This window comes from Arachis ipaensis, chromosome B10 (assembly GCF_000816755.2).
Source record: "Arachis ipaensis cultivar K30076 chromosome B10, Araip1.1, whole genome shotgun sequence".
Taxonomy (NCBI): Eukaryota; Viridiplantae; Streptophyta; class Magnoliopsida; order Fabales; family Fabaceae; genus Arachis; species Arachis ipaensis.
Genome location: NC_029794.2, coordinates 14024835 through 14038052, shown reverse-complemented (window position 1 = coordinate 14038052; position 13218 = coordinate 14024835). Strand labels below are relative to the sequence as shown.

Genomic DNA, 13218 nt, shown 5'->3' with positions numbered 1-13218 from the left:
GATAGAACAGATTAAATAATTTTTAATAAATTTTATATGTGTTGTTGAAATAGAGGATGTAAAAAAAAAGAAAAAAGAATTAGATAGCTCATGGGTTAGTCCTAGGACTTTTGGCCCTAAGAACTTTTTAAATATTTGACCCTATTAATTATAGGGCTTTTTATTCTGCTGGCCCTATAAAATAGGGCCAAAACCCTATAAGGCCAACTATATTGACACTTCTATCTGCAACCTTTTTCCACATCTCTTATTAATTTGTGGTTTTATTAGAGTTTATTGTTCTCCCATATTGGATTCTGCTGTGCTTATGTAGTTCCTAATCGCATGCACTTATTTGCAGGCTGAACCCTTTCCTTTCAATTTTAGGGATTATAGTGTATCATCTTTTCTGATTCTATTTTGCTGATTGTTAGTTTCTTGCTCTCTTTTATCTGAGAGAACAAAATTGCCATTACTCTTGTGCTTGTTCATAAGATTTGCTTCCATGGCCTTCGCTTTTAACTCTGGGTTTTTGTATCTGTGAATTTAGTTATATTTGAACATACTGTCATCTAGACCAGATTGTTGTATGGATTCTGGGTATCAATCAATCATTTGGCTAATGCAAGTTTGATCTTGTTGAATTTAGAGTAAAAAATATGTGAGATTGGATTTTTGACTTTTAGGTACTATTATATGTTTAAACCATCTCAGATATGCAAAGGCTTGTTTGTGAAAAGGTGTGAAAATGTCATTCACTTGTTCAATAATAAAGAGAAGTGATATCTTGTATGGCAAATTATGATTGAAACAATGTAATGTCTATTAGGTGAATTAGGTTTGAAATCATATTGCATTTTAGCTATCTCATAAAAAATATGGCCTTTGTTCTCTTCGTTATGTCATTAATTTACATAGCTGCTGCTGCTGCTGTTTTTGTTGTTTTAATATTGCATTAGACTTACCTGATGCTGATCTCAAATCACTAGATTTTCTTTTTCTGTGCTTATGCAACAGGCACTGTGATAGAATAAAACCAAACTTTTGAATATCAGTATAGTTGATTTACACCTTCATCTTATCTATGACAGCTTTGTTAGAAATTAGAATTGGTTTTGATTTAGTATTTTCTTCTAATTTAATATCCATATAGCATTATGGTAATGAGATTTCTTGCTCAAGCCCTTTTTACGTGTAACATGAGGTGAGTTGGAGATGGCAGACTTACCAGGATATTTGCGTTCTTGCTTGAGCACGGAAAAACTTGCCTTTTTGGCAATCTTAGTCTCTGGGAGAATTGTCTTGCAAATTTTGGTCTGTGTTCTTCTCATTGTTAATAAATGCATCACATCTTATTGGTAACAAAGTAATTGTTGCTTATCTAGTTGCATCTGTGTTATGTGATAGGCATGTGCTTTGTATAATAATTGGTGACCGATGCTAAGTGGTGAGATAAAGCATCTCTCTATTTATTTCTTGAAGATTTAAGGGAATGAGATGTTAATGTGACCGAACATTCCTGGTTTGTTATTACATTTGGTGTTTTGTTTTCTTGCAGCTATAACATATGTGCTACTCCCAATGCCTCTGTTGTTCTTCGCGGGGTCTAATGGTTCTTCTGTATTTTCTGAATCTGATAGCAGGTAAATTATTATTATTCAAGCATTAATTGAAAAAAAATTTAAAAAGAAAAAAAGATAAGATTGTATACCGAACCAAGGTTATTAATCATTCAACTTTTTGTTTTGTGGTCTGATGAATGATGGAGCAGCTAGGTGAATTTAGCCAAGTTCTTGACTGGATTCTCAACTATTAGAAGCATTGCCATTCCAAGCATTTTAAAGCATTCTAAAGCATTCTGGTGTTATTGATTTTGCAACGGAGCTTTCATCTTTCTTCGTGTTTGTATTAGCCATATTGTGTTTTATGGGGATGAGTGATGAAGATGACTATTACAGTATGATATGAGATGAAAATCTATTAGGCATAATTTTATGTATAAAAATGGATTTATTCTTTGTGCGCCTATTGGTTCTCTTGCTTTTATAAGCTTTCACCTAGACATTTCCCCCATTTCAAACCATTGAAATTGAATGTCATTACCTGATTACCATGTTGCTGAAAATGATTTCCAAACCTCAGCAACTGTAGGGGAGCTTTCGGCCAAAACATACGGGAACTTGACGTACTTTGTATATGTATGTATGATTTACCGTCAGTTGGGGAATGAGGCAACAGTGTTATTATCATAATTGAGTTACACTTGTTTAGATAGTGGATTGTCACTTCAATACAATCGTGAATTAAACTCTTAGGAAAGGAATTTAATCAATTTATGGTAATTACAGTGCCTCAAGTTTTTTCTTACAAAATTGTTAAGGCTAATGATATTTTTGTTGAATTTGATTGAGAAATTGGATTGATATTCTATTAATTGTTAATGCGGGATGAAGTAAGGATAAAGATTTTTTTTGTTTGGTGTAAGTAAGAATAAAGATTAAGAATGTATTTAGAAAGCATAAAATTAAAATTTTCTTGCGAATTAAATTCTTTTTCTTGCTTTTAAAACATAAAAATTACATGAATTTAAACTCTTTTGAGAATTTTAATTCTCATCTTCAAACCCAAAATAAATCACAAATCCAACCTAATGAAATTTGAATTTAAAGTTAAAATATCTAAACTAACTCTAACATAATTTGATTTTTCAAATATTTTCATTTCTCTTTTATTTTCTCCCTTCCCTCAATATGAGAGTAACATAATAATATTACATATATTTTAACCATTCCTTTTCCATTTAATTCTTTGTATTTCAAATTTAAGAAATGGGGTGAGAATTGAATTGCAAATCAATTCTTTTTAGAATTTAATTCAATTCCATTTCATTAAAGTTTTCAAACACACTCTAAATACAAATTCTGAAACTAAACAGCATTGGCAATAGCCACCAAAGGGTTCAAGAGGGCCGATCATATGAATGTTAGTACAACTAAGGAATTCATTTGCCCATGGCAGCAAATCTCTCTTAAGTCTCTAGACTAAGAAAATCACTAGCAAAAATAGAATTTTTTTACCACAACAATCATCTTGGAAAGACATGAGCATGAGCAAACAACTCAGAACATATGCTTAATCCTGTAGTGCCATTTTCTCACTTTCTTCTCTAGTCCGCATTCTACAAAACATTTTCAAGTAGCATTCAGAAAATGCAGCATGAAAAGAGTAGGACCTCCACAACTCAAACCGCCACAAATTAGAGCCTCTGAATGGATGAACAATTCTAATTATTGACATAAAGATTCACATCAATTGTATTCCCCATTTAAAAAAGCACAATCATTTGTTCTTTGTACACAACCACACCACATAACCATTGCACTGCACATTAACTAGGAAAAGATTAACACATAGCACGCCCAAGTCAAATAAGAATCTAAGATATACTGTAAAAAGTCAAAAAATGTCTCAGAATCAGAATTTACAGTGATAGTGAATAATGCAAAGTATATAGTTCATTCACAGTCACAGTTAAAAAGAACAACAATTAGGAATACTGAAATTCAACATCGAAAGGAGCTAGATTTCGTTTGAAGCAGAACCTCTAACACCAAAAATCACATAAATTCTTAATCTTTTTTCGAGCTTACGGTGTCAGAAGACAATGCGAAACTGCAGTGCGTTGAATTCAACGGTGGAGAGGAACTCTATCCCTACAGTATTTTCACTACAGTATCATCAGCCAAGGCAAAATTCCTGGGTCAACAATCAGCTCAATCTCATCCTACCCAAAAGCTTCCTCTGCAGCATAACCATACATATTTTTAGCACTCCGGTTCCTGCAAAATCATTGCAAATCAAATCCAAGTGAGTGAATGAGCAGAAAAAACTCTAAATGTAGGTCCCTCACTCCCCACAATTTATGCAATCAACAAGACAAGGATAGAACATATCAAAACCAACATGCACATCCATTTTTAGCTAATACGGGTTGCGTTGCGTAGATGAGCAGACGAGAGAGACAACAGAGGGAGAGGAAGAGAAAAGGCATCCATGAATTGAAAAGGCATAATGATTAACTAACCTCCAAACGTTGAGGCAGCGTCTTGCACGGCAGCGGCGGCGGAAGCAGGTTGCGGCGTCGTCTAAGGCATGTTGCGGCAGTGAGGATTGGCGAACGAGAGATACAGCAGAGGAAGAGGACGAGAGAACGGCGGTGATTGAAATTGAATGAAAAACCCTAGCAAACATGCTTCTCTTCTCTGAATCTGAAATTAAAAGAAAAAGAAGAAAAAGTGTTAAAGACAAAAATTAGAGGAAGAGGAGTGCTAGGGAGCCAGCAACTTTCATGTTTTGTAACCATCAATTGGCCATCAATAGTATTTTTAATGGTGGGAGATTACATCCAATGGTAAGAGATTACTCACTTTTCTTTTGATGGTTAAGTGCTGGCCACAAAATACAAAAGTTACTGCTCTCTAAATTTTTTTTTATTTTAATAATGGTTAATTATATTCCTACATAAAAGTAGGAGTAAGGAATACATGACCTATAACTTTATACACTGTATTCAATTCATTGACTACTTTATTACTATTCATTCTCTCGCTCTCAAATTAATTTCTCCAACTTGTATATTTACATTTAGGGAAATTATAAGGTACAGATGCAAGTGTTTAAAGATTTACAGATATTCCCATTAGAAGAAGACAGTGACAACACGTGTCCATGAGCCATGAGAGTGAGAGCAGCGTGGAATTGTGCAGAAAAAAGTTTGTACAGAACCTACCAGAGAGTCGAGCTTCCTATGCTAGAACGGTATATGGCTCCGTTTGGTTTTAATTTTTTTTGGACAATGCCCAAATGGATATTTGGACCACTGAATGCCTTTGCCTTTGCAATGAATGGGCCCGAGAATAAAAAAGTAATCAAATGAAGGCCTTGGGTGATGTATCCGGTTTTATGGGCAGGAAAAAAGATGCTCTATGAAGGATATATAGTTGAAGAGCTTATGACCAAATGGACCAAAATATGTATATATATGAGGCAAAAAAAATATTATTAATTTAATATGATAAATGTGATTTAACAAATATTTAATATGTGATTAGACACGGTTGTATTAATAATAGAGGTATGACCAGTCTATATTGTCAAAAAATTGCAATGAAAAACTCTTTTAAAGATAATATATTTTAGAGTTTAGAATTTAGAGTTTGAATTTTAAGATTTAAGGTCTAGAGAACAGAGGTTAAGGTTGGGGTTCAGGGTTTAGAAACATAAATTATTTTAATATTTTTATATACTACTTTTTGTTCCGCAATCTAAATTTTTTTATGCAAACCTCACTGATTGTCGCTATAATTACTGAATGCAAAATCCTTAGTCCAATATGTTGTGTTTCTGTTGGGAATAAGGAGTATGACCACAATCCAATCAATCATGTGTCAAATAATTTGTTATTATTATTATATTAAAATGTTAATATAATAAGGTCCTTGATTAAATTTAGAGATTTATCATTGTGATAGTGATCATAATATTGAGAGATAAATCTTTTATAATTTAATTTAAATTATTCTTGGTCATAAGATTATTAAAAAGGACATTAATAATTCGGAAAGATCAATATATATATAATAGTCTTCATTGGATGAAGATTAATAGATCTCATTTATTAAATTATATATATAGATGGTGCATATAGAGATATAACCATTGAACTGACTCACTTTGAGAATTCCTAATGGTTATAATTACCGTATATTTGTCAATAGGATATTCTCAAGATGAACATAGTAATAGAGTTTCCTTTGACCTGCGACTGTCATAGTAATTAACAATGTATTTATTATACTTTGATTCCGGACACCTAATACCCTAGGGTGCTAGTTGAATGGATATTGGGTATAATTTAAGTACTTGTAGAATTAATGATTAGTCAATAAGGAATCTGTCAACTCTCGATAAAGAGTTTGAGCTCTATGATTATAATGACTGAGATGAATAAAACCTTGGCCAAGGGGATTGAATGAATAAAGGAATGAGTTTCTTAAGTCATTCACAGTTCATTATAATAATGGTAACAAGTTAGAGTTTCACAATTAAACCATACTCTAAGGGTTAACCAAGAGCTGGAAAGATGGAAGAAATTATACTTTGTTCTTCTAAGGTTCTTAGTAAAAATATATTACTTCATACTATCGGGTTGTTGAGGAGTGTTGCTAGACGCCAACCTTGATTAGTAAATTTAGTATGACTAATTTACTACCCGCTTAGTATTGAACCTATGGGGTCACACACTAACGAGTGTTTTAATCTTTGCTGTAGAATTATTTAATTATTATTTTGATTTGATCAAACAAATAATTATATTAATTTAAATGGAATATTATTATATTCTTTGCTAGCACCAAAAATATAATAATAGTATGATAATTGAGAATATTATATGAGATTTGAGAATAATTAGTTATTCTATTTCTAAACTTGAATTCTAAATTTGGATGAGATCCTAACTAATTCTGTTTTAAATTGAATTATGATATGATTCATAAATTTGAAAGATTCAAGTTTAAAATAACAAGATATGATTTAAATTTGAATTGAGAATCAAATTTAAAATCAGTAACAAATCTCATACTATATATATGTATGCCAAGAGTAGAGGAAGGGAACAGAGAAGAGAATAAAAAACAAGGGTTTTTATTCATTTACCTCTACACACATAAACGTATGTGAGTCTGATTCTTGGAGAAGAATTTTATGGCGTGCAAAGAGTTGCAAGAGGTTTCTCAATTTAGATCAGATGTCCATTAATCAAGGAGTTGACAACAAAGGTTGGTCTCGGTGTGGATACGCATAGCGCCTTTGTACCATCGAAGGAGAAAGTGATTTTTACTAAAGTGTCTAAAGGTATTTAGATCTGATCTATATATTAAATTATTGGAATAAAATTTAAGCACAAAATAGATCTTTAGGATTACTTTCTTTTCTTCCGCTGTGTGTTATGAACACATGGTAATCCTTCAGTTTCGGTGTCTTATTTTTTTTCTAAATTTTACTGTTAATTAAAAGAAGGTAAAAGAAAAAGTTAACTTGGTTAGAGTGGATGTGGATATGCCTCAGATGTGAAAATAGAATTGTTGATGCGTAGAGTAAAATAAGAAAACAGTTGGTCTTCAGTGTATTCTGAGTGAAAGTTATGAAACAGTGGAAGAAATAAGGACGAGACAAAATGAAGATGAGATTTATGAATAATGCAAATGAGTTGTTAATTCGTTGTGTTGAAATTAAATCGTCACACTAAACCATAACATTATAACCGTAAACACGAAAGCGTAAACGCTGAACCCTGAACTTGAGCCAAGAAACATGAACCATGAGTCCTGAACCCCAAATCTGAAAGACCCAAGGAACGAACATCATAACCTTAATCCACAAAACACAATTCGTATACTGTGAGAGATTAAACGATATAGACAAATTTCTATAAGACAAATCCTGAATCGTAAAAAGTCAGTTGATTTGGTTATTCCTTTTTGGGATAGTACATGACAAGATTAATTCTGGAACCTGAACCCTGCAAGCCGAACCCGAAAACTCGCAACCGTAAAAATGATGAACCATGGTCCAGGAGCCGGAGAACCAAATTCCGTAAACACTATACCTGGAATTGTTAATCGCAGACTTCGCAGTTGATGTGTTTATCTCTTTTGGTGGAAGGACATCGTAACAATGTACGCTGAACTGTGAACCTTGAACCATGGAGGATGAGATGTGAATGTTGAATCCGAATTTGTAAATCGGAATTCGTATTCCAAATTTTCAGGGGCTATTTTGATTATAAATAATTTTTTTACATATCAACTGACACGTGGCATGCTAGGTGTCACTGACTTGACACGTCAACCAATCATCTTATGACACGTGGCATTAATCTACCACGTCATCATCTAACTAACGGAATGAGCAATTTGACTTACGTTTTATCTTTTAATGACTAATATGACTAAAAAAATCATTTGAAGACTAATTTAAAGAAGGTGGGTACTCCAATGAAGATTTTATAATTGTCTTCATGTGAAATTTTTTTTTTGACCCTTGAATGATGAATTGTAGGGTTAGATTTTGATATGATATAAAAGTGTTGCTTTTATTTAAAGTGTGGCCAAATAAATAAATTACATTTTTATACAAAGCATCTCCATAAAAAGATATTTTTAGTATCTTCATTTGAGTAGTTTCTTTAAAGAATGAGTGGTCTTTTAAAGACGAATTTGACTATTAATCTATTCTTTTTTCCTTCCAAATAAAAATATTCTTTTTTCATATAATAATAACATTTATTGTTATTTATCAATTCTTTTATTTTAATTTCTCACATTTATTAAAAATTCCTTTTTAATATTTTAGGTATTAATTATTGTTATTTAATTAACTTATTATTTTACATAAAATAATATAATAGATATAGTGATATTAAGTTATTAAGGTTAATAATCAAAAGAAATACTAATGCAAAGACATAATTTATCCACAACATCTGAGGTTGCTGCATTAATAGTTAGAGATATTTGACGAGAACATATTTAATAGGGATATAATAATTGAGACAAAGTCAAGAATGTTACAGACAATATATTAAAAATATTAGACAAAAAACAAAAGGGTCACTTTAGGGTACAGATTGCAAATATACATATATGTATGGTTTACCGACACGTGTTGTGGATGTGTGGTGTCAGGGAGCAAGTTGACAGCAATATTACATCTGCAAAACTTGATAGAGGCTCGGCTTAGGCGGCTTTTCTTTCTGTGTAACAGAATTTTTTTGGGTCGTTTCTATCCAGCTATTTGTTGGGCTCTTTGAGCTTGCTTATAAGATTGTATGGTAAGGGTTAATTTGTGTTGGAGCAAGAGGAAGTGCTTGAAATAGCTGCTGTTAGAACATTGTTCATGCAGCCGAGGCTTGGTGCTAGTGGTAGGATCTGCTGCCTCGCAAGTAGCTGCACCCGGGTTCAAGTCCTATGAGAGAAAAAATGAACCCTTAAATGAACTCATGTAGTGTGTGTGAGTGTGGAATACATGAGTAATGCCTAGAATTAGAGGCTGTCTAATCCATCTGACCAAAAAAAAAAGAACATTATGCACACTAAGTTATTTTTTCATTTCAACTAGGCATTTTTCAAATGTAATCTTTTTCCAACTTATTTTTAAATAAATTAAAAAATAATTGCAACAAAACATACATAATTTAATGGTTCATGCATTATCTTTTCGATATTTATATTCAAAAAATCTAAAATCTTGTTTGTCTAAAACTAAATTCAATATTTAGAGTAACAACCCAAACAAATTTCGAATTACAAAAACATCATAATCAAATCTTAAATAAACTAAACTCTAAATTCAAACAAATACCAAATTACAAACACAACATTAAAATTGACCTTAAATAAACCTAAATTCTATATTTTAAACTTTAAATCATAAATTCTAAACCTTAAATTTAATAAACTCAAAATTCTAAACCTTAAATACTAAACATTAAATACTAAATCCTAAGTCATGTACTATAAATGCTAAATCTTAAAATCCTAAATAGAAACAACTTACTATAAAGTGTGATACAATTTATTCTCTAAAATAAATCTAAATAACTTGTGAGAGTAGATGTGCCATTTTTAATAGGTGTTTGCTACGGTACGATGATAAATTCATATGTACCGATACGTTTAAAATATGGACAAATAACAATAAAACAAGTGGAATTTATTTTTTACGTCATCATTTAATTTTATAATTTTAAATAATTGAAACAACAAAATAAAAACATATTAAAAAAATAAAAAATTAAAATTATTCTTTATGTAGGTTAGAAACCTTCATCGTTCACGCCTCTAAAAGTTTCGATCTTCTTCATCTTTTTCTCTCCTCTTCCTATCCTCTCTCTCTGCTCCTGGATCTCTCTTATCTGTCTCTGCGTCACGCCATTGTTTTGCTGGGATGCCCTAGTCAATTACCCAACCCAGCAACCTTAGCTCCACACACCGGCTAAACGCGAACCAATCCCTCCCATCACCCTCGAGCTCCTTCTTCCTCTCTCCGTCATCGATCTCACTCTCTCACCTCCGTCCATCTTCCGCCGCCGTCGCCGAAACGAGCTTCGAAGCCACCGTTGGTATCGCGCAGCTCTGTTCCACCATCGTGCAGCTACTGTTTCAGCTTTGAAAGCACCGTCGCGCAGCTCGGTTCCATTCACCGTCTCCTGCACTCCCACCGGCACCGAACAACAACAGCTCGACTTCCAAGATCCCCCTCCTTCTTCCGCCGTAGATTGCGTCGGCACCGGCCAAGACATCGAGTGCGTTGCACCCTTTGCCAATGAAGAACAGGGACAAAACGGCGCCGTATCGTTATCTTCGGAGAACAATAAGGAACAAGGTATCAGTCTGTAATCAAAATGAACTAGTAACAATTTCCCTAACTAACTAATAACTAACTGTAAGTCTGTAACTGTCAGTAACGGACCACACTACTAACTAATAACTGTCAACAACAAAAGAAATCTGTTTAACTAAAGTTATCTTGTGTGTGGATTGAAGAAGGTGAATCATTGAAGTGCCTTGCGGAAGGGCTTTGGGAATTGATAGTGCTGGTATCACCGTTCTTCTTCTGGGGAACTGCAATGGTGGCTATGAAGGAGGTGATTCCAAGGACAGGCCCGTTCTTTGTGTCAGCCTTCCGGCTAATACCTGCCGGGTTCCTCCTCATCGGGTTCGCTGCTTCAAGGGGAAGACAGTTCCCTTCGGGACTCAATGCCTGGCTCTCAATCTCTCTCTTTGCATTAGTTGATGCAGCTTGCTTTCAGGTCTGTTCATATCTTATGCTCTCAAAAGTTATGAAATTTTCCATGGCAGTATATTTGTTACTTCGTTAGTTTGTTTGTTTAGAATGAAGGGGAATTGAAAGCAATGCTAATTGATTGGAATGCTTTAAGAATTGGCATATTGCATGCTTTGATTCCAAACTCATTCAGTATTGAAATTCAACTCATGATCATCCTTTTGTCTCTGTTCTAAGTCTTCTTCTCACCTTTGTGCCTATCTATATAAATACTGAAAACCTCATTAACTCATTCCAACTTGCCCAAAGCATTTAAAGCAATACACATTTTCTTCTTCTCTTTTTTGTTTCCTTTCATCCCACCCAATTTTGTTTCCTCATTCTTGGGTTCATAGTTAACCATGAAGTTCATAGGGTCAGTGTTAGCGATGACTTTTGCTCTGGTTTTAGCCTCAACCTCAGCATCAGATCCTGATGCTCTTCAAGACCTCTGTGTTGCAGACACTGCATCTGGTATATCTTATATTTCTCTATCTATCTCTTCTCCTTTGATGTTTCTATTCTCTTGTGATATGTGTGTCTGGAACAACAACAACATAATAATCATTATATTTGATCCTTTGGTTTTCTTTCAATTAACTCCAACTAACTCACTATTAGGCCTACCAACTACTTTAATATTGCTTCCTTTTTCATAATATGGTGCACCCACTTGCATATGACTACTAATTAAGGTTTCTTTGTTAACACAACATAAAAAGTTCATTTTTTTTAAGTAGATTAAACATATCCCAGATCTCAAAAATCATTGGCTGGTTGACATGGGTAGTGTGTGATTGAAAAAACAGGTGTTAAGGTGAATGGATTCACGTGTAAAGACGCTGCAAAAGTGAATGCATCTGATTTCTCATCAAACATATTAGCAAAACCAGGTGTGGCAGCAAACACAACCTTCGGTTCCATTGTAACAGGAGCCAACGTTGAAAAGATCCCAGGATTGAACACACTTGGTGTGTCTCTGTCACGCATTGACTATGCCCCAGGTGGACTCAACCCACCCCACACACACCCACGTGCCACTGAGATTGTGTTTGTTCTTGAAGGTCAACTTGATGTTGGGTTCATAACAACATCCAATGTTCTCATATCAAAGACCATCTACAAGGGTGAGATCTTTGTCTTCCCAAAAGGGTTGGTTCATTTCCAGAAGAACAATGCCAATGAACCTGCTGCAGTTATTTCAGCCTTCAACAGCCAATTGCCTGGAACACAGTCTATTCCTCTGACTTTGTTTGCTGCCACCCCACCGGTCCCGGATAACGTGTTGACCAAGGCATTCCAGGTTGGTACCAAGGAGATTGAGAAAATCAAGTCTAGGCTTGCTCCCAAGAAGTAATTGTTATAGTAGGAATGATATATACTTGATTGGTATATGTATGCTTTAATAATGTCTCTGTTGTTTTTGTGTATTTGTCTCTCTCATTCAATCTCTCTTTGTTGCCTCACAATTCATCATGTATGTTTGGAAAACTCATAAAAGCAAATAATGGGACATATTCATTTCTTTTATAATTGGAATTTGAAAGGTGCTACCGGCATGCTTTGTTCTTTTTGTTAATCACAATGTGTTTGTGTGTGTGGTGTATTATTCAGTGTTAACTTACTAGTTCTTAACAGTGCTACTCCTTTCTTCTATAACCTTCCAATTAATCTCATTGAATTTGAACCATGGTGGTATTAAAATAATGTATAATAATATTAATAATTACACTTCCTATCATATTGGTGTGGATAGATGGAAACAAATAACCCAACCCCATCTTCCGTGTCTTATCTCCCAATATTTAGCAGCACAAAGAAATGTAGCTAGTATGGTCAAAATAGTAGAAAAAACCTGCCTTGATTATTAGAAATTATCATCGTGGCACCATGTAACCCGCTAAGGTCATAGATACTACAATACAAATAACTATTTTTTATTTATTCACACTAATCAAAACTAGTTATACAGATTGATTAATTATCATATCCTAATATATAATATAGTTTTATAAAGTTGCTGCAAATAAAAAGCCATACAGCCAAAGCGGAAGGTGGAATTTCTTTGTCAGTGTCCTAAAGATTGATTCGTAATAGCTTTGTTCCTCCAATTATATTTAAAAGCAAGGGAGTTGGTAACTAAAGTATGGGCCAATGTTAATTATATGCTACTCAATAGAGGCATAAACTGGCCGTACACATATTCTTCCGGCTATATGAAATGGTGAATTCACAAAATAAACTAACTAATGGTTAGTGATGTTGGGCCACTAACCCAAATTCATCTGTGTATATTCCCCTGGGGCAAAACATCTTAATTTGAGTAGATTTTCGTCTAAGCTAAGCATGTGA

The 13218-nt window shown here is 33.7% G+C and overlaps 1 protein-coding gene and 1 pseudogene across 1 annotated transcript; both read left to right on the top strand.

The window, feature by feature from the left end:
* On the top strand, nucleotides 312-2036 carry LOC107622502 (annotated as a pseudogene).
* On the top strand, nucleotides 10952-12445 carry LOC107622501 (rhicadhesin receptor). The gene is made up of 2 exons (XM_016324425.2): nucleotides 10952-11340; nucleotides 11676-12445. Exons 1-2 carry the CDS (start codon nucleotides 11229-11231, stop codon nucleotides 12221-12223), a joined length of 660 nt encoding a protein of 219 aa, XP_016179911.1. The 5' UTR covers nucleotides 10952-11228; the 3' UTR covers nucleotides 12224-12445.

Excerpts from the sequence above, each read along its gene's own strand:
- LOC107622501 (XM_016324425.2), top strand. The coding sequence starts at position 11,229 with ATGAAGTTCATAGGGTCAGTGTTAGCGATGACTTTTGCTCTGGTTTTA. Across the intron at positions 11,341-11,675 it reads TGTTGCAGACACTGCATCTG|GTGTTAAGGTGAATGGATTC; the intron begins GTATATCTTATA and ends TTGAAAAAACAG.